Here is a 23865-nt window from a genome sequence, read left to right on the forward strand (position 1 = left end):
GTTAGTGTGATTTGATTATTACATAATGTATGTCATTTTTTTTCAATGACGGTATTTATGAAGTTTTTGAAGTCATCGTATATAAGAAGCTCTAGTATGTTTGTGTCTATGTCGGAAGTGGCATTTTTGGCGTATTTGCATAATTAATATTTGTAGACAACAAATAACCTATTATTATCTATTCATTGCAGTGACCTACACTTATTTACAGTTTAAAACCGTGCGATATTTCTGCCATAGAATATTCAGAATCCTCTCTTCAGTTTACAATAACCATTGCAGTCATGTCCGATAGAAACTAAAATTTATGTTTTGAATATCTTAACCGGTATCTAAATCGACAAAAACTTATGTCCCAACTTGGCAACTTTAAAGCTCTGCAGATAACTAGGTACGATATCATACCGTAATTTAGTAATTATATAATGGTATACGATAATTTGGTCAGTCGCTTGTGATTACGCAATATACAATACTCCGTAATACATGGAGGCGGACCACCGGGCCACGACAGTAGCAGCAGGTGTTTTGGTTACCTGTTTTATAATTTTTAATAATACTATATTGATGCGTAGGTACTATTGTTATCATCGCTTTGTACAGTCAGTGGACATTCGACGGGTTCGGTGATTGAAACCAACACGCAATGCATAATGATATGACGACAAGACGGTCGTTAAAAAGATTCCTGGGCTGGTGGACGCGTGGCTGTGCAGATGGCGCTCTCGTGTACCGCCGGTGGATGTCTGGAGACACCGTCCGCAACCACGTCAAGGTTACCATACGTACCAGTTACCACCTCCAACAACAACATCGCCACCACCACAGTAACCGGTAATAAAAAAAAATACACAACATGTATCAAGATGTTATTACATGTGCGACGGCGACGGCTGTTTGGGTTTCTAGTTTTCTGCTCTTTCTCATTCACCTCACGACCACCGCTGGTCGCTGCCGTATGACGCACTACCGCGGAACGTCCTCTGATATTCTATAATAATAAGTAATAATAATATCGTATTTCGATGGGTGCGTATTTTTCACTCTAAATATCTGTCGATACCTATAATATTATTATCGTCACCGTTGGTCGACGCCGCTATAGCAACAATGATCTAGCTGAACACCAACGCCGCGGTCCGCAGCGTCCGGTGGTTTACGTGGGATGCACCCCAAGTTTCCTTCGTCGTTGTCGTCTTCATCTTCGCCATGGTGGTCATGGGCTGTCGCAGGAGGATTCGCCGTGGACTGCCGTGGGCGATCGCCGTCCTAGTCACGTCATGCCTGTTGCTGTGGTCGAAAAATGACGATCCCGTGGAGGTGGTCGACCTGCAAGCTGGTTCTGAAGACGACGACTGGGTGTCTCTGAAGTACGTAACTTTTATATACTATTTTGTTTAATCGAATATTTTTTAAATATGTACATTGTATACGTAAAGTAGTATAGTAGTCGCCATTGGAGGTACATAAAATTGGCTATATTCCATAGTGATAATCTATAAGTGTGGTATGGATTAGATATTATTTTATTTTATCAGGAATTTAATATTATATAAAATATTATTATTGATTAAGTTTTATATTCTGATCTCTGATGGTACGTATTTACATGCAGTATTTATAGACAAATATTTAAGAAACCTATATATGATATTGTTATGTATGTAACGTTATAATCTAAAACTTGTGATCAAAATAACTATACAATTATTCATGCGAAGAACAATCTACATATTATTATGTAATAAATAAAATAACTTGTGTTGCTGTATTACATTGTCAAGTGCAGCTATTACGATTCTTTCATAATAACTAGGTATGATTAGAAATTAAAATACCAAGTATACCGATTTTTCAAAACAATATATTTTACGTACACCTAAAATAAATATATAATTTATCCTAAAAATTAGAAACAACAGTATAATAGGTACCTATATAATATAGGCTATGTTTATAAACGTTTTTTACAGTAACCAATAATCGTTGCCATGGATACAAATAATAATTTGTCATAAACTTATGTCAATAGATTTGTAACTAATGGTTACTGCCCATAACAATGTTTCCGTAACGGTTTTTGATGCGAAAGCTTTGTTAAATCATATCTGTGTTACTATATAGGCAGTAGATATTATGCTAAGTAATTATACCCATATATATCGATATCTAGATAGGATAAATTAAAAACAACTAATATAGTACTGCAAAATTGTTGTTTTTTCAAAATGTTTTATATTCAGTGAGAAGTCAATGATAACAAATCAAAAACCATCTCGTATAATTTGCCGCTTATTTGTAATTATTTTTGATTTACGATATTTATGTATCTAATTATTTTTGAAAAACTGACAAACTAGGTGCGTTCTTATATTTAACGGATTTGTAGTATAGACGCGTTTCATTTATTCGCATTAGAACGTATGAAACTGATGCAGATCCAAAATTCTAAATGATTGACGATTTCATTTACTATAGCTAATTTTACAGTTTAAATCGCATTGAAATAATTCTGGCCTCATTGAATATTCAATTGTATGTGTTGTATAATATATATTATGAGTTTTTATATTTTTTTTATTTTAGAACCTTCAGCGATAGCTATTACTGTTCAACAATTAATTAATAATATAGGATATTATGAGTTATTTATGCAATTTAAATATAGTGTTGCGGTAAATCACAGGCGTAAAACAGAATGGAAAAAATATAATATCTAGATGACAATTATATAGATAATTTGTTTTGTAAAATAGGTAAAAAAATTGTACTAAATGAGATCGGAATAACTATTCCAGGGATACTTATTAGTTATTATGTGTATTCGACAGCAAATATTTGCGTTACTTTTTTTGTAGCTAGTAGCTTGTATAGCAATACTATAATGACACAATGTCATTTTTGTTGTTCTTTAAAGTGAACGTCTTATTAGTACTAAGATTTCTGCAGAATGTAATCGAAGAGATTATTATTCGAGATTACAATATTCAAAGTTTTAGTCTGTAGTCATGACAAAAATAATTGTGCGTATCACAATATTGGGTATTATTGCACTATATACTTACGTTGTGTGTGTGCGAGCACGCGGCAAAATTCAGTCAAGCATTCGAGGCTTCACGATCCATCCGGTCGTTGTCCTGATGGGAAAAGAGGAGATCGATGCCGCTGGAATAATAATAATAATAATAATATTGTGTAACAAAAAAAGACAAAGTGTCTTAAGTTTTAATAGCAGAATGGCTAAAAGATAAAGAAGAAAAATTATTTCATTTATCCGGTACACGATTCAAATAAAATCGAATACAAAAATCATTTAACAATTATGGTTAGTTAATTATTGTTTACAAAATTTGCCAGGAATGTAGATCAATTTAGATTTTATAGATTACAAGATGCGAACGATATTTTATTGATAGCACGATATTCTTATTTATTCTGCACTTATTCTGTTGAAAAATGTGCTATTAATTTTTCTTTAATTATTCCTTAATTATTTGTTTCAAAATCTTAATATCTTATATATGAATATTTAAAACAAATTTTTATTTATGAATTAATGTTACGGTATATAAATAAACTTACTAGAAATTCGAATATATTTTGGAATAAACAAAATTTGGACATTCAATATAGATAACTCAATCTACAGGTTACTGTAGCTTTGTGCACATATTGATTATTACAGATTTAAATAATTAGAATATTATATATAAATTAAAAATATAATTTTCTAGATCAATTTTAAGTCGTCACTATTTTTGTTAAACAAGGAGCCAATGCCAGAGCCAGAGGTACCCAAACATGTAAAATAAAAGATATCTAAGATATAATATATTAAGATTTTTTCTATTGATCTTAAACCCGGCGATTAAGGCCATTAGTTGTTGTAGGGGTTATGAACTGTGGTAGGGGTAAGGTTTTGGTACGGTAGGTTGTTTTTACGATTGGTACGGTAACTGGTAAGTAGTAAACACGTCTATGTATGGCAAGGTTTTTAACTACTATGAACCCGGGTGGTCACCCCATCCGGGAGCTAGTTGCTGTGACCATTACTTCCCAGTCGCATTTCGCGATTGGTAGCGGCCAACGCACCACGCTAAGCTACTATTAAGATTTTAATCTTTACCACAAGTATAATAAAATATATTAAAATATTATAATTACTGCATGCACAATACATTGGAGTGAAATACTTACAAATTGTTTTTGTTTATATAACAGAGTAATTGTTTGGTTTTAATTGTAACAGTTTATGTGTCATGTACTCATGTTTTGCGAGAACACTGAACAATAGAAATTTAAAACAATGAATACTAAAAATTAAAACGTTTAATTATAAAAAAAAAATAAGTGAATTATTAACAGTTAATTTCTTTTATTCAATACTTGATGCTTCCGTTTAATGTTTTTTACTTCTAAGAATGTTTCGTGTTCAGTAAATTTTTAGATTTTTTGCCCATGAAAAAAAGTTATCGTCATACCTATCACCTTGGAAATTATTACGGTGACCACGTACATTTCTGCAGACGGCATTACAGTTTAACGTATAAGACGTGTCAAAGTGTAGAATTTTGGATTAATTATTAACATAATATATTATTGAATAATATTATTTTATATGAATAATATTAATTAAAAACATAAAGAATTAAATATTAAATAATAATAAACAATTTTTTATCATATATGATTTACGATTGTACACGTATATATATACTATATGAGATATACATTTGTGCACGGGAGAACTATATTTTTTGAATTTCAGTAATTTCAACGGTCTGGTTTTAGATTCTGAGCGAAGCGAGGAATGTATTGGTTTTACAATGATGTTTATTTCTTTTCTTTTTTATTCTGTAAACACTTTCTCCCTCTAAATTTGCTCAAAAGTATCAAGTTTAGCATCTTTTTGAAAGGTAATATTTTTTAGCTAGTACTTTAGAAAGGTCATTTTTCGATTTTCGAAACGGTATTTGAAATAAAAGCGGTTAAAGGAAATTAATTATTCATTAATATTATAGCCAAGTAGAATCGACAGTATATTATATTCTTATACTACAGTGTTGTAGCTGTAGACGAATCGATATGCTGTGATAGTTTTTTAAATTATTATAAAAACTATTATTATTAGTGTGGGAGTTGTAAAAACTTCGTTCCACGATCCAACGTAATTTTGCGCGTGAACTCAGTCATTGCCTATTGGATTTTGGACGTAATACGTGCTCACATGTATGACGCTACACTGCGTATTAAACACGCATATTATATGGAGACGCAGCGGTAAAATAAATAATAATATCCAATAATAATTGACTGACCAGAGCATATCGAAAAAAATCAGCAGTCCCCGTTGAATATCACATTGTCGCGTATATCGTATGTTTATTGTATTGTTATTTATTAAAAATGCTATTAGTCGATATGACGTAAACCTCCCATATCAACTGCGTGTGGAAACCACAGACAAGTAAAGACGTTATATTCGATGCGTCCTATTTGCATGTTATGCTGAAAAAAAGAAAATGAAAAAACTGTATGCAAGGCCCATGGACAGCGAAAACGGTTATTCACAGCGTGCTCACGAGGCGTAGGTAATACATATAGGTAACAATAATGCTGGTCCTGATTTCAATTACCAATCGTAGCGCATCGCCTCCAGGTCGTTGGTCGTTCGCATCCTATTTCTCCTCTTTTTCCTCCTGTTGTTCTTCCTAGCGTCTCGAAGATGACGACAGTCCTTGAAAAATCGGTTAAATTTTGCTTGCCTCCCGTTCAAATTATTATAATAATATCTGTAGAATGTAGATAAAAAAAAATCTTTCGGAGATATCACCTAGAAAACAATTCTATGCTATATAATTGCATCGTTTTGAGAATTGAACGAACGAATTTACGTTGAATGTCCAGTGTTTGGGTTGGTAAAATAAATGTTGAAGGAACTTAGTTCACTTATTTGCCAAAAAAACGTCCCTATCACTTTATATTCAATCTTACTTTTAAATGATAAAGGAGTGGATAGCGTTATTATACGGCGTTGAATTTTGATACGCGTGCAACCATGTATAAACATATACAAACAAATACCAGTGTGAAGATTTTTTGTTTGATTTTATTCTTCGCGGTCTTGAACAGCCGGAAATGGCATAGAATTGGAACTATAAAATTATATACCATATAGTGATAATCAAGTATATTATCCATTATATCTTGAAATGTATCAACATAGAAAATATTTTTCATTTACCTACATAATTATGAAACAACGTTTTTGAAGATAGTAGCCGTTTTACAATTTATTTATCTGTAGTTTGAAATATTATTCTTATATTCTATTAGTATTATTTTCATTGGGTAAAAATATTTTCAAAAACGTTTATAATTTTAGAAATATAATGGGTGTCTACTGTTAAAATAGTCGCCCTGCAGTCTATAGTTGCAATGAATGTTCACGTGTGCCGTGTCTCGTGTGATATCGGAAAATATTATGAATACAATAATAATTGTATGTCGTAACTATATACTATATAGGCTATGCCTTACGTCATCGAAAACTATAGAGACCAAAAAGAGCATATGTATTTGTATGTTTATACATTATGTTTACTATCAATAATTATTCCCTTTCACTCGAAGTGCCCACTCAGTACGTCTCCTACTCTCTTGGTGTATATTACATTATTACCAACCTGTACCCGGCTACTTACCTCGTTTAAATGTATAATATACAATATTACGTGTTTAAACAAAACACAATTATTATGCGCTGAGGTTTATGGCATTCGTTTGTTTGACGTCTGTATAATATTCAGTTTGTTTTATAACTCACCAGGGGGGGGGGGGGGTTGTGTAGTTGTATTTTAAATCTATATAAACTGTTTATTTGAAAACATATTTATATACATTATTAATTCCAAGTTTCTTTTTTAACTTTTGAAAATCGTTCAATGATATTATTATCTGTTGAAAGTAGAGATCATATTCTCTAATGATGATATTATTATATATTATATATATATATAATAATTATTGATAGGTGTATCATAATACTTCTTTTAGAAAAATAAATAGCTTAGTCCCAAGGGGGGAGGATAATACCCCCCCCACTAACCCTTAAGCCCGCCACTGATCTCAGTTTTTGTTGAATGGTCATTCGTCATTACGATGATCCATTATATCATGATTGAAAATGTGATTACCCTCACAAACGTAGGTAATCACATTGTTATGGACAATGGATGCCGAGGTTATTCTAAAAAATTATACAATTATCTATATGAACGATGCAGTTTTTTTACAAGTTACTTTTTTAGACTGCATTCGATTTCTTTTTAGAATTTCATTTTTATATTTGATTTAATGACTTTGAAGGAGTTTGAACAGTCTGAATTCTCTGCACTCCATATTCTAATATATATACTTATGTAATATATAATATATTTATACACTTAGTGAAGTACATTTTATAATATAATAAAACATTTTTAAAATTAAAGTATTCATTAGCCCGTGTAGATAATCCTGTATATTATAAAGGTCTCATGACGTGTGTGTTACTTATCTATTAAGTGTATGTAAAAAAAATTTGAAATACGGTTATTTGAACAATTTGAGTTTATTTTTTCTTAATAAATCATGACAAATTTAAAAAATAATGAAAATATATTGTAAACCTAAACCATATTGAATAATGACATGGTATATAAACAAAAAAGTACTTTATTGTGTTAATAGCATGCTAGAGTTTTGCTTAAAATATGAATATTTAAAGCAAGATACTATCATACTTTATTTGTTAGGTCATTATAGCAGTAATCTACTAATCCAATTATCATATAAAATATTATATTATAATAATCATTACAAAAATAAAATACCTATCTACAATGGCATTAAATAATTTAAATAATTTTTCTGTTGTTCCTATAGAAGTATGACATTTTTATTATTATTTTTATAATTGATTTTTAACGTTGAGCATATTTCATATAGGTAGGATAATTCTAATTATATTCAGTTGTTAACCTTATTATAGTAAACGATATATGAAAAGAATATTTTTATGAAATATTATTTTATCTTTACAGTGTACAAAATACCAAGATCAAATAAACAATGAGCATTTATACATAAACATATTGTGTTGCTTATTAATAATTAAATTAAATTAAGACGTAATGATGTGTTTTTAACACTTTTAACGGAATGGTTTCTTATTTTGTACGGTTGTCGGCAACGTCCGTGATGGTCAAATTCAAGAAAATCAGTTCGATGAGTTAAGGAGTTTTAAATATGTCTAATAATATGTTGATTAATGTTTCAGACTGAAAAATCTGTTTTCTTAATATATATTTGGATTATTCACTAATGTATGACCGTAACTTTGATTATTCAGTAACATGGTCTAGAGTTTAAACTTTTCTTTATTCGACCTTTCTATCGTGACACTTATTGTTTGGTTCAGCTCCGTTTAGTTATATTCTAGGTCATCTATTCGGTGTTATCATCGAACTTGAACACAATTTGAGATGTCGATGACCAAATGATGAACAATAATATGTTCTCACTAATCATACGTGTATTTTATAACGGTAGACAACAGGATATAAATGTGTATGAGAAACATCGTCTGATCTGACCGCGCGTGGTCGTTGGACCGTTTTCTGTTCAGACCGCAAAATGCAATAACCAATTTTATAGACTTTGAGTACTTTGAAGATGTAGTATCGGCAGTCGGTACAATGTAATTTTTAAAATATACATTAGTCATATTTCTATTATTTCGTTGATAGGTCTATCGACATTTTACAATTCAGTACCATGTATACGTTCAGGCGATAACAATATATAACTGAGACTTCCGCGAATCATATGGAAAAATAATATTATAAAACAAATATTATCAGCTATAGGTGATTAAATAAATATCTGTCCTCCTCCTCCTAAAATATGCAGGCTGTATGACCTATGTCCATTATTTTCATACTACACTGATATCATATCACAGTTAGCCGGAATCGATTTGAACCAACAACATTAGTAACTCCTCCAGTTTATCTTCATTTGAATTATGGAGAACCTTTAAGTTTAATGCCATAGTGTTTTTTTAAATTTTAAAAACTTATTATATCATGCTATTATATTTTTTTGAAGCAGTTGATCAAGATAGTAATTATAATAATAATCATAATAAATGTATTATTATTCATAGTATACATATTAAGTTAAAACTAATAAGAGGAATATACAATTTAAATCCAATTATTTGTACTTTTTATAGGAAGGTTAGGTACATGTATGAATTTAGACTTTTGTATGGTCATGGTTGGTTTAAGTTAGCGTACGATGGTTAATTTAGGTTCATAGATTTTTTTTAAATTCACATAATCCTATCAGATTAACAGAAAATCTCATTATCTACACAATTTTTTCATACCATAGTTATAATGCGTGCTGGTTACTGGACAAAAACGATTATTAATAAAGTAAGATGTAAATATTTTTTGTCCTCATACATAGTTTTTTAGACTACATACTATTAAGACGTGTAACTAAGTGTGATGAAAAAAATTATATCTTTTATAAATAATGTTCTCCAAAGAAAAACACTTGATATACTAATTTATTCTAAAAAAATACGTCAATTAAATAAATTATGTATTTGAAAACTGAAAAATAATAAGTTCGATCGTTATTCGATATAATCTTTAAAACAAATAAATTAATAATAAGTAGATTAAATTCATGATGAGTATAAGAATCTTCAAAACTAGTTATTGTTTTCTTCATAAGGTTTTTCAGTTTTACGTAAAAGTGATTCGCAATTGTTAATTCTCATTAAAGTAAAAATGTCTTACATAATTTTTTTTTAGCTTTTATTTTAAATCTAGCTCAACAATTAAAATCTCTTACATAATTTATGAACTATTAGCGTATTTTATAAAATGGTTGATAGAGCTGTATACAGATTTTACCTATCTAACTATATTTTCTCGTTGAAGTATGTGGACAAATAATTTTTTACGCAACTGATCTATGGCAGTTATGGCTTTAAAATTATACGTAGTACTTAACCAATTCAACAGACAATTAATTAACACTGAAAATCGTGACTTTATAATATATACCTAGGACCTAGATATAGGGTCCTGGCAGTCGGAAGATCGTGACTACGGTAACTATAGTTGGTCATAGTTGTGCACGATAATTAATATAAGAAAGCCCGAGGAATAAAACCATAACTTATATATATATATATATATATATATATATATATATATAATATATAATATATTATCATTTTTGGATTGAAAAATTTTTATTCCTAGCTACTTTTATTTTTATTTTTTAGCCACAGTAACATTTTGATTTTGACATTGAACATCATATTAAAACACTGCCGGAGAAAAATCGTACAGCGTGTTGTAGGATATTTTAATTGAATATCGTTCTGTACTGAACAGTGTATATTAATATCATGATTTACTCGTATGAAGATTGCAGGAAACACGTGGGACGTGGATGTATTTCCTTAGACATTGCTTTGTCAGTCATTACCGTGGCGAAGTGTCACGGTGTTAAATAATTAATGTGGTTACCCCCTCTCTAATTCAGTTAAGTATTTTACACTCTTACTGTAAAAATGGGTTTAATTTTGGACTATAATAAATTTAGGAATAATTGACAACAGCCGTTATGAATTGGCCTGTTACTTACGAATTTATATAATATATGTGTCACACTTACCTTGAGATTAGTTGATAAATAGTATATACTATATAGGTTCCGAAAATAATAATTAATAAAATTTAATGTAAACTAAAAAATCAACTATGTATTTAGAGTTTAAAGGATTGAGTTGATCATTTCAGTATTGGATAGTGGCGATTTTGAGTTTTGGCTATGGAGGGGTGGGGGATAAATCACCTTTGGAAATGCGTGCATTAGAATATACTTAGCTGTTACGTTAGATTATGCAATATATATAGGTAATCGTATTATAAAGTCTTTATTTATTTTACGAATACAATTGGTTGTATAATTTAATATAATTCACTTGGTATTTACTATTTAATATTTATATCATTTATTAATAATAATATTGGTAATAAAATAATTTAACAAAAAAATATTGAACAAATTCATAGTACCTACCTACCTACAGTATTGTTACAAACTTCAAATCAGCGGTACTATGGGGAGTGGCGGCATTGGTGTTTAAATGTATTATGTATATGTGTCTTATGGTTTATGGATGGGGTCATTCTATAAATTTGTGCGACACCGAGAGAGTTACCATCATGTCATCGTGTTGAGGCCGGTAGAGTAAAATATTGTTCTATTCTTCTGATTGATTAATAATAACAGAATTACGTTACTATAGCAAACTTATTATGCATTTTAGATTCTAAGGGCAATTATAATAATTTATAATTTTAATTATTATTTGCATGGAGTGTGGATACTCTCGCTCTTTTTTTGATTATATTATATCGGTTCACAGTAGCATTTATAATTGTTTGTATCTATACAGTACCTATATGTATATATGTATTAAAATTTTGTATTTTAAACTCAAATGAGCGTTTAGCTTATTGTATGGAAATTGTCCAAATGTCGTATTTGACTTAGACGTACGATATATAACTATTTAATCTTACTATCCGCAGGCTTCCTGTATATGATAAATCACATTATAATATTATATCCAGGGTTCGGGACTTATAGCACTTAAAAGCACTATAATAAGCACTTAAAAACCCTAGAATATGCACAAAAAATTAAAAAATATGCATTTAATATATTTATTATTTTATTAATACCTAATTATTAATTACAATTAGTGTCACATAAAAAAATCAACTGATTGTTTCTTGAATTTCCGAGTTTTTTGAATTTTATTCGTAAACTATATGTATAATGTTGGGAAAAATTTAAAATTAAATTCAATAAATAAATAATTTTATATTTATGTGCCTTACCTTCATTGTTACATTGAATAATTAAATGTTTCCGCATTTTGCATTGCGATACGGGCAATACGGGCCATCATATTTTCTAATCACGAAAATTATAAAGAGCTGTGAGTTGTATATAGTAAATAGGTACATAGATTGCATTACTATTTATTTTTTTTAGATCGGTTGAAATTTTGAATTATTTTCCAAAATATGCAAAATAAGCACAATAACGTAAAAATAAGTACTTTCCTGCAAAATGTATGAAATATGCAAAAATATGCACATTCAAATTTTAGATTTGGTATCACGACATTGAGAAATGAATTTATTTCGTACTCTGCTACATTTTACAATAAATAAAAAAAGTATGCAAATGCTATAAGTTCCGAACCCTGATTATATCATTATCGTGGAGGCATACTCTGGCTTTGTATTATCATTTAATTTAAAAGTAGATAATAGGTATTAGTTTATCGGTCCATTTTATTGCACGCCGTGTTCGTATTAAACTGTCGTTTCCCGGCGTATGTACCGAATATTAGAACGCCTGGATGACTGCATTAGGATCGTGGTGTACCTACTTTTACAATAATATTCATATTGTGTCCTATTCGTGTCTTATATAGACTATATAGTTGTAAGTATATGCATCTATCTTGCACGCGTGGCAAGTACGTCGAGTGCGTGTATCCGAATCGTAGAGATCGTGTCTCGAGAGTAGAACATAATATTATTATTTATTATTATCGTATGGTATACGTATAATATTCGTTTTCCGTTTGGAAGCGGTATACCTATGCGCGACGATATTTTCAGCCACCGTCAGCACGCGTATATATTTTTATAATGTTATTATTATGTTCAACTCGCAGTGTCTCGCACACATTCATTTACCGACGTGTGATGGCTTGTAAAGCGGTCGTTGCTGCAAATAAAATAACAATATAATAATATGTAAAGGTACGCTACAACACGGATTCGTTGTTTAATATGATATTATTATCGATGCAGCTACAAACTTACTATTTGAAATACGCTTTTTTTCATTTTGGTTTTGTGTGACAAACGAGTTCTGCGGCGGCGGTTATTTCGTATTTGAAACGCGTATGCGTCGTGTGAAATATCCAATGAAACCGTGCACTGTGTAATCTAACCGTATACCTGTTATGCGATGTATGACCACAGATTCATCTATTCTGTGGTATGACCTCGCGGTTACCTGTCGTCGTCGTCGATCTAGTTGATGGCCTGCTGTCGCGTAAGTACCGTTATAAATGCTCTGATGAAAAACAAAGGGTTATATTATTATGCATTAATCGACAATCGTCGAATGTTAACTTGTAGTTATTATTATTATATTGGTATACCTATATGGTTATAAAATTCTGCAACATAATATAATCGATAGAAGACAAAGGAAGATCCGTAATGGTGCCATGGGGGTGGTAGAGGTGGTAGGAACCAACGTCACGACAGTTGTACGAGACACGATACCCCGACCACCATTGTTCGATGACCAAGCACACCGCGACGTCACTAGGTAATAGGTATACGTCATATTATATTATAATTTTTAAAATAATATATTATTCTTGTACCGGTGCAGTGATTACGGTCTCCCTGAATAGGTCTTACATGTGGAAACCACTATTTTTCAGTGCGGGCGGAATGACTAATGCACTGTAATATTCCGTTCCTGGTTTAACGGCACCGTTTTCAGCGGTCGCGTAAATAAAATGCACTTGACCAAAAAATGAACATATGCTCAAAGAACGTATACCGATATCGTTATTATACTCACTTTGTTCACGTTTCGGAACGAAAATGATTGAAGAAAAATATTAAGAGAACGCTACTCTCGCATGAGACTTCAGTCTTAAAAATGTATTACACACAAACTGTTTCGCACGGAATATAATCACTCAGTCTATAGCCTAAGCTAAGCAATCTAATTTTCACATTGTAAAGAGGAGAATGTTTACTGTGCAACAATGATTTTATATTTTCGATATCACAACTACAAAAAAAATTTATTCAAGTTTGAAAAACTCAAAACTAATTAATTTTGTTAATAGTAAGACCTATTTTTCATATTTTTTTTTTTATAATTCTATAGGTTCTGATCACTACTCATCACAGCTCTACTCACTATATTTCAATCACAGATATGTCTGATAATACTTAACTATTATTGTTCTATAATTAGAACATAGGCATAATAGAATAATTTTTATTTTATTAATATGTCTATATATTAGTATTTGTGCTATAAAAAATTGCTTCTACCCAAATCTTTGCTCTGGATTCGTTCCTGGAATATATATCGCCTAGGTAGCATATTTACTTATTATAACTACTGTACACGTTCCGTAGTGACTATTTTAATTTTTAAATAATTTGAACAGAATATGTATCAGTTACCTTTAGCTAATAGTGCATATTATTATTATGATGTTACTTTGTTATCTTTTACCCGCATTTCCTAATGAAGAATGGGATGTCATCTAAAGCATCGTGCTAATCACATTGCCATCGCAGACCCGCAGTATAATTATATGGCTACACCAATATTTTCAGAAATTTTTGTTTTCACAAATCATAACACCAAATTAATTGCTATTTTTTTGTTGGTAGTTTAAAAAAAAATAATATTTTTTAGACATATTTTAGTTATTTTTTAAGACAACAAATATTTTAAATTTCATATAAGTTTTCAGAAACAGAATACTTTTCTAAAGATGTTGATAAAAATTGTTATTTCTTTATTGGCAAACGTTTAAAATTTATACGCACCAAGTTAATTAGTAGGGGGGGTTACATTAAAAACTTGAGTTCCAGTGCTTCATTTATCTTATCTCTTAACGTGTATTATATCAACAGAGAATTATTTATTCAGTATCGAGGACATTTTTATTTAAATAATATGTTTACTGTATCCATCTGCTTGTTAGAAACTTGTTTTTTGCTTATTGAATATTTTTAATATCATGAAAGTTATTTGTATATTTTGTAATCTTACACATTAAAACATAAAAGTATGGTTGATTCTTAAAAGACTATGAGAAAATTCATTAAAATCAAAATCTTATTATAAAAACCTTGTATTATACTTCAAGCTAAATAAAAATAAATGTATAAAATTGACTTAGAAAATGAGTGTACATAGTCATTTTAAATGGATCACACTGTACACTTGCCATCCAAGTGACTGAGTATAATATCGTAACACGTAATAATGTAAGTTGTGTATATAGGTACATAGCTCCAGTCGTTGCCAACCATAATGACGGTCGATGAAAGAGAATACTTCGTATGAAATGTAATTACTCATATTATATTTGAACGTGGGATCCAAAAAATTATGACCAAAACAATTGCTCACCATATGAGCGGTCGACGACGACGACGGCGACGCCTTGTAGTCTGTTGTGTCGGTGTGATGTACCTACAGAACAAATGCGAGTAGTTATGTATATGTGTGTATGGACTGTGTACAGTTTGAAAATTATTCGAGCAAAACGGTGTAGAAGTCGTATCCCCATACGCACGTAACTTCGTCTTCGACTATTTTATGAGATAAATACATTTGGTGTCAATTTTCAAAAAGATCGTCCTCTTTTTTCATTGAGTTATTTGAATCTATTGTTGTTGATTGTAATTTGTACAGGTTTGCCATCAATGAAACGATCGAACCATGATTGATATCTGAAAAGGTAAAAAAGCGAATTGCTTACATTTTTACAATCAAAAAGTTTATTCCATTCATTTTATACTTAGTTATTTACGTGATCAACGGCTGGTTTAATATATGTGAGAACTATCTTAAATTTTTTTTTTCGTATCACATTGTTATAGATGTGATATTTCTAAGTTATAATATTATTAACATTATTTTTTAATTTATATAACTGTGTCTAATAATTCGTGTTCATTGTCAATAAATTACTATTTTTAATTGCTGTTTAATTAATGTTTGAGGAAAGGTTTTCTAATATTAAAAACATTCGTGCTATACTATGATTTATCTTAGATTATTAATTATTCTAGTTTTCAGCACCAACATTTTAATGAATAATAATAATTGTGTTGTTAAACAAGAAAATTGACTTAAATATTAAAGTATATGCCACACTTGTTTTACTTATATAGAATTATAGTTTCTAATATCTCGTAATATACTAATAATCAACATACTTACAATGATGATAGGTATTATTTGTAATAATTTTTAAGCCGTATGTTTGTTAGGTAATATTGCTAAAAATCATTTTTAATGTTGTTACAATGTTACATACATAACTACTTACCTACGTATAGCCTTACGCCCGTACAGGTATTACCTACGTGCTATATTAATAAATAAAATACTTATTTATCGTTAAATATATTTATAAGTGATTTCAATTTTTTTATATTCTATTTAACTTGATACTTATTAGATAATAATGACGTGAACGGTGATTTGTATATATTATTGCTACCTATTCATACTGCGACATACAAAATGTATTGAACATTATTAGACAATATTCATCTGAATAATGAACAGTTGAAATTCGTAGAAACTATTGTAATACATTTTTGTGTCATGTGTTTCAGATTAAAAAGAGACCAACAAGAATTTATTGATCACAGAGGATTGCATGTAGTTGTTGGCCACTATTTAGGAGATGTTAACAATGTGGGGGCAAGTGCGAATCTCACCGATGGTAAAAAAAAAAAATACAACTATAATAATAGGTACCTGGTACATTTCCTCTACACTTTAATAGTGAATATTAAAATATAGTATACCTATAGGCTATAATACATCTTTACTAACTAGCCATATCCTATTTAAGTCCGTATAATGGTTCTGGTAATTTTACTGTGAAATGAACCGTTGGCCGTGACATTTTTTCGTTGTGATTTTAATCCTTAAAAAATAAAAGGGTTAAGATGTTGAAAATATTTTTTTGTAAATTGTATTTTTCATTATTCTTACGTGGTTTTTTTCATTTCACTATTTCCAGTATACACTTATTTTATATGTACTTAATCAATTTTTTTATACCATAGAGTTACTCAATCGAAACATGTTCGACCCAAAACCGAAGGAAGGACGTGACGGGACTCCGGTCATTATACCACCTCATATGTCCTTACAGATGCAAAAACTCTACAGGATTAACAGATTCAATCTAATGGCCAGCGACCGAATACCTCTGAACAGGTCTCTACCGGACGTCAGAAAAAAATCGTAATTATCTTTTCCAGCGTTTGTGGTCGTCTATAATATAAAATTTAATGGCTAATAGGTATACTGATAAATTTAATATAATATGACCTTACAGATGCAGGCTGAAAAAAATTGATATCGATAAGCTTCCATCCAGTACCGTAATAATTGTTTTCCACAACGAGGCTTGGTCGACGTTAATGAGAACGGTCCAGAGCGTTATAGATCGTTCACCTAAATATTTGCTGAACGAGATCATTCTAGTCGACGATGCCAGTACTCGAAGTATGTACTATGTATATATTGTATACACCTACGAACTATCTATAATTCAATGCATTGGACGTTTTTGAAGGGTAATCTATATCCGTTGAAAATAATATTGTATAGCATGGTCACGAAGTAAACATTTTGGTAAATACAACCACGTGCTTATTATATTGTTTTTGGTATTTAGGTTGTGATGTTGCAGTGTATTTATTACAAACACTGAGACACGCGTACGCCTAAGGTATATTAGTAAATTAGTAATATCTAATTTATTACGATTTACTATTAAACCCACATTCGGGTAGATTGAATTATTTCCACGAGCATATTCTTCAAATACTCATTTAAATATTTAATAATAATAATATACTTCATATACTTACGTTGCAGAGTATCAAATGTATATTCCATTTTGCCGAAAATAATTAAATATTACCATAAATGCTTTAGGTTTCATAAGAAATAATTGAAAATAGACAGACAATCTATCAATTTCGATCGAAATTAGATACCTATATTATTATTTTGTCTATATAATATATATATTATAAGTGGATCCATAGGTATAGTATATTATATATGCATAGATAGTATGCGATCGTATTTTTATGACTGTCATTAAGTCTCTCTGATCGAATCACCGAGTGATTCAATATCAAAAACATAAAATAAAAACCTCCCGACTTATAATCGAAATGATATTAACTGCACTCAAGTCTTCTATAAGAGTTCACGCTATGGCCTGAAGTAATGTTTAGGTTCCATATTATGTAAATCGACTATTGAGTTGGTTCGTTAACCTCGGGGAATAAAGATATTACACTATGACAATTGATTAAATTGATTATCGTGTATAGAATATTATAAACCGAATTCAATTTGCCATCCAAAGGAGCAAACATAATTGTCGTGCCAGATTTAATAAAAAAAAATGCTGTTATTTAAAATCATCCGTGATAAGTATAGAATTAGGCGATGTACTTTCTAGCCTATTTGGCGCCAGAGGGCGTGTTTCTATCGCCATGGATTTTATCATAATAATATTGCAATCACTATACTTACTATTAATGTTCACAATATATTAAACATCGTCTGTAGAATTATATTAAAATTACATAGGTATAGGTACATGTACATTTTTGTGTTTATTTTTTAAACCGAACAATTATGTTTCGTATATTTCCCTTCTTAATTATAGTTTCACCTTTTTTACCTTCTATTTGGTGTTTATTTACTATTTTAAATTCTATGTTTATTTGGTCACAGTTCACCAACAAATAGGATGGATTGAATTTATGTTTTTCTATATAATATTTTTTATATGCACTGTCTTACCCAAGGCGTCCTCACTGTTCAGGATAAAATTATAGGTCAGGCACTGTTATAATAATAGTAGTTTATCAAACATTTTTTTTTTTTAGTTATCTTAAATATTGTTGTATATTTTACTCGATAATCTGATATTTTAATAATAATAAATGTTTGATATTTTTTTCTCGTTTTTTTGTTATGTAATGAAATATAATTTACTATTAATAAAATTACGTGGAAAGAACCATGTTATTCTGATAAGTCGTATAATGTGCAACATAGGTGAATATCGATGACTTTTCAATCAGATATGCTTTACTGAAACTGTAAATTGTGGAGTGTAGAAGGATAAATTATTTTGATGAACAGCAGTCGTCGCGTATTATTATCATTGGTATAAATAGGTACTATTAAAATCGTTTTTTCGTTATAGAATTTTTGGAAAAAGATTTGGATGCTTACGTCGCCAAATTACCGGTCTCAACACGAATTATACGTTCACCAAAAAGGATTGGTCTGATAAAAGCGCGTTTGATGGGAGCCCGGCAGGCGAAGGGTAAAATATTGGTGTTCTTGGATGCGCACTGCGAGTGCACTTTGGGTAATATATTTAGAGGTCACCATTATTTCACTGTACTGTCTATACATATTATGTTCTTAATTTTTTTCAGGATGGTTGGAAGCCCTAGTAAGTCGAGTTGCCGAAGACCGGAAACGCGTAGTGTGTCCTGTAATTGACATCATAAGTGACGAGACGTTTGCCTACGTTAGAAGTTTCGAACTGCACTGGGGAGCGTTCAACTGGGATTTACACTTCCGGTGGTACACGCGGACTACACCTGATATAATGAAGGGTCAGCGGGATATCACCCAGGCGTTTAGGACCCCGGCGATGGCTGGGGGGTTGTTTGCCATGGACAAGTCATACTTTTTCGAGCTGGGTGGATATGACGAAAAGATGGAGATTTGGGGCGGAGAAAATTTAGAACTCTCGTTCAGGGTAGGTATAACTTGTTTTCTGTTAGGCCGTACTTATAATTTTCGCACCACCTTAGACCTCACAATTTATTAGAGATTCGTAGATATTTCCTTAAATTTTTTGTGTAAGCAATAAATTAGTTAATTCGAAATATTTAATACCTGTAATAAAAACCCTTACTAAATTTTGTTTTATGATTATAATTCACATTTATACGCATTTTTTTTTTTTGGATGATTACTAAATTTAATATAGTAATTAAACATTTTGATCACGATATAGATGAGTCGCTTGTTAACTTTTACAATTTTACTGTCTTACTGTATTTTTGAATTTTAAATGCATCTTGTACCATTTAAAGTGTTTTGTAAACTCCTTTAATCCCAATCAATACATTTTTTTTTTTTGTACTACCGACACAGACTTCAGTAAATATCCCATTCTCATGGCATTGTAATATTACATGTACCTATTGTACCTATCGCTTATGTAGAATATCAAACAATAAAGCTTGCATATTATATTTTAGTTCAATGATTTTCAAATTGATTTTTAAATTAATATTTTGCAATGAATCATGTGCAAGTATTCTCCTTAATACGGCTTTGCTAGGAGTGACATAGGCATGTTGGTCGATAAAATATATACCTAATCATATTATAATCGTAAATTATTGTTGTCATCGGCGTACAGGTCTGGCAGTGCGGTGGCAGCATCGAAATAGCACCGTGTTCTCATGTCGGTCATGTGTTTCGGAAATCGTCTCCCTACACGTTCCCTGGTGGTGTGTCTCACGTTCTGTATACAAATTTGGCACGAGTGGCGCTGGTTTGGATGGATGAGTGGCAAGAGTTTTATTTCAAATTCAACCCTGGTAAGTTGGCACATTGCACCGAAATCTGCGGGCTTAACAAATTTTTGGTATTTGCAGAAGCGGAAAAGTATCGCGACGAACAACAGATAAGGACGAGGTTGGAGCTTAAAGACCGTCTCAAGTGTAAAGGGTTCAAATGGTATCTGGACAACGTGTGGCCAGAACACTTTATGCCAACCGATAAAAGGTTTTTTGGCAAGGTAATTATATTACTACCAGTCATATTTAACAACTTATAATCTATAATATAATGTGTATGGGTAACGTTACAGGTGCTATCATTGTTAAGTAATACACTAAACAAATTTAAACATACGTACCTAAATAATAATAATTTAATTATCTTTGGTTAAGTACTTGTTAGGTTTAGGTTAATTTTTAAAAATTGTTTTGCTTATAGTTATATGATTTAAAGATTATATTTTTTTTGCAGGTAACTACTATTAAATCACTTATTTGTTTTACTTGTAATTTTTGCTAAAAAATTTTTTTTGAATATTTTCATACCTTTAATAAACAATTTAAATAATATACAGCTCACATTTGCATATTATAGTATATCTACAATTAAATTAATTAATTCCATTTTTTTTTTTTATGATTATGTTTTCGTTTTAGATCAAACACATGTTGTCGAATCGTTGTTTGGAAAAGCCATCTGGACGTGGTTCGCTGAACCAGCCCATGGGTCCGGTTGGGATCAGAGCGTGCGATGTTCAGGGACGTGCATCTCTGTCGCTCATGTTCGTCATGGCCCCGGCCGAAGGGTTAGACTCCGGGGTATGGTCCGGATCTCTGATGACCGACGAGTCTGTGTGCCTGGACACGCCTGAGCTGGAAGTGACCAATGAAATTGCCCTGAAGGTACGGATCGTCGCTTGCACTGGTCAAAAACGGCAGCGCTGGAAATATGATTCCAAGGTGAGCTCAGTCCCAAGAGATGATCAAACATTTTACAAACATTTTATAGTTTTACAGAGTAAAATTACTATTTGTATATTTAAAAATGTTTTGTTTGTTTTTGCAAAAATGTTCGTGACACTTCTTTTACAAATTTACATTGCGTTGATTTATTATTACCGTTGTTGGTAGTCTCACATTTTCATTTAAGTATATAAAATAATAAAACCCACCTATAAAACGAAACATTATTATGAATTTACAAGTTATTGGACTCAATGAGATTATAAAATTGGGGTAGAACTAACCTGTACATATGTACAATCATCAGCACACATATTGCAGCAGTTATAATATATTTAAATATATTTTATAATGTAGGATGCCACAATATAGGGTAAACACGCTTAAGTGTTGGTTGGGAAATACTAGATTTTGACTATCTATTCATAGGCCATTATTATCATTATCTTATATGGTTAGATTATATGTATTTTTTTTTACATAAATTACAAACATGTTTTGTACTTATAGTCCATATGGTAATCGAATATATCTCGCTCGCTTGGCCAAGCGTGTTGATTTTTGGGCCTGGTAGTACGTAAGTGTATAATATATATTATGAGCACATTGCAGCATATTGTAACGTATTATTTTTAACTTTAACTCTGTGTTATCATGACTTTATATCATAATATTATTGTTATTTTACGATTTTAGACTATGAACTTGGTTCACATACACACCGACTTGTGTCTGGATTTACCAGCCGGCGAATCCAGTATCGTACTTAAAAGTTGTGCTGATCATGCTAGTCAGAAATGGATTTTTGAACAAGTACCATGGAGATGATTATAGATGCCCGTCTGTTAAACTATCTTTTGTGTACATTAATCATTATTTAATTTAACAGTCATCGATTATTTATATAATGTCTTAGTTCCTGTAATATTGTTGGATTTTGTATTAAAACAACTTTTTTGATTTTTTTTTAAATAATATTAATATATTTTGTTGTTCAAACAATTTTTATTGTTTTTATTTTATTTAAGTTGCATGTTAACGTTAACAAAGTAAACATACAAATAGATATCATACATAGTACTGAGTACTCACCAGTCACCACACACATGCGTGTTTATGCTTGTTAATTGTATTTGTACTTATTATCGACAAGAACAACAGTGATAAGTACGTCCTCTTTTTTTTTTTAATGTAAACGTGTTCATAAATGCGGGTAATAATAACAATTATAATGTACTCTGCAGTTTTAGAATTTTAAAATTATTTTAATAGAAAATCTGATTTTAGATTAATATTTTACAAAAATAATGTAATTTATTGCGTGTATATTTGTTATAATATCATCTATGTGTGTTGTATAAAGTCAAACGATATTATTAGTCAATTTTATCTGTCTGAATATATTCACAACTAAATATATTATATTAAATATAATTTAATTTATGCTTTATAGTTGTTGTATTTGGAAACATCAGATAATTAGTGGAAAAATTGCTGTCAATTTTAACATATTGAATTATTAGAGGATATTAGCTTGATCAAATTCAAATTATTGAAAAAAAAAAAATAACAAATAGGTAACAATCACAATCATTTATTATAAATTATAATACAGAGCTATAGAAAATCCCGTCTGTGTTTTCTACTAAAATAGATTTACTATATTAGTACCTCGGCTATGATAATAATAATAATCGGTTAAAAATTCTGAAAACTTATTTGAATTCGTTACACAGTATATTTAAAAACTAATTTTTTACTTTTAAATTGAATTCTTAAGTCCTTAAAAATTAGATTTTTAAATGTTGACAGTTAATTTAAAAAAAAATAATATACATATTGAAGAAAAAACATGTAATAGAAATATAGAATTATTTTCAAGTAAATTTCATAATAAATCCAAATATGGGTTCAAAAATTTCATTGGATAAATAGGTTAATTGATACAATTGAAAAAATATTGATACTTTTTGATAAAAAAATCAGAATAATTAATATTCAATCAGTGCGTCTGAAATTTATTTTACACTTCAGCCATACTCACATTTACACTGTATACACGTGCTTTAAAAATTGCCTATATTAAACTGACATTGAATGATGTCTGGTAGTTCTGATACATTTTTGTGTCTATTCGCTATAATTTTAATATTTATTATCATTATGTTTACATTATTTTAATTTTAATGCTATTTGTAGGATAAATTTCATATAGTTATCGTTATTTTTATTCAAACGTAAAATCATTAAAAATGTTTTTAATTTTCTATTGCTGTAGGTATAGTATGAATATAATTTTAAAATTGTATTATATTTGTTATTTAATATTATG

General features: G+C 30.2%; 1 protein-coding gene across 1 annotated transcript; it reads left to right on the forward strand.

Moving 5' to 3' along the window:
- Positions 1-884: 884 nt before the first annotated feature.
- LOC107168813 (polypeptide N-acetylgalactosaminyltransferase 13-like) lies at positions 885-22535 on the forward strand. The gene is made up of 10 exons (XM_015518342.2): positions 885-1370; positions 16557-16666; positions 17016-17196; positions 17291-17460; positions 19190-19357; positions 19428-19756; positions 20429-20609; positions 20667-20809; positions 21228-21530; positions 22230-22535. Exons 1-10 carry the CDS (start codon positions 1210-1212, stop codon positions 22359-22361), a joined length of 1878 nt encoding a protein of 625 aa, XP_015373828.2. The 5' UTR covers positions 885-1209; the 3' UTR covers positions 22362-22535.
- The last annotated feature ends 1330 nt before the right edge of the window (positions 22536-23865 follow it).

Source organism: Diuraphis noxia, unplaced genomic scaffold (assembly GCF_037042655.1).
Source record: "Diuraphis noxia isolate RWA-SAM2 unplaced genomic scaffold, SU_Dnox_SAM2 contig0003, whole genome shotgun sequence".
In the NCBI taxonomy this organism is placed as follows: domain Eukaryota; kingdom Metazoa; phylum Arthropoda; class Insecta; order Hemiptera; family Aphididae; genus Diuraphis; species Diuraphis noxia.

Bases quoted from the DNA above. Each gene is read 5' to 3' on its own strand.
- LOC107168813 (XM_015518342.2), top strand. From the start codon at position 1,210: ATGGTGGTCATGGGCTGTCGCAGGAGGATTCGCCGTGGACTGCCGTGG. The intron at 16,667-17,015 runs GTAAAAAAAAAA...TTTATACCATAG, and splicing joins AAGTGCGAATCTCACCGATG to AGTTACTCAATCGAAACATG. The intron at 20,610-20,666 runs GTAAGTTGGCAC...TGGTATTTGCAG, and splicing joins TTATTTCAAATTCAACCCTG to AAGCGGAAAAGTATCGCGAC.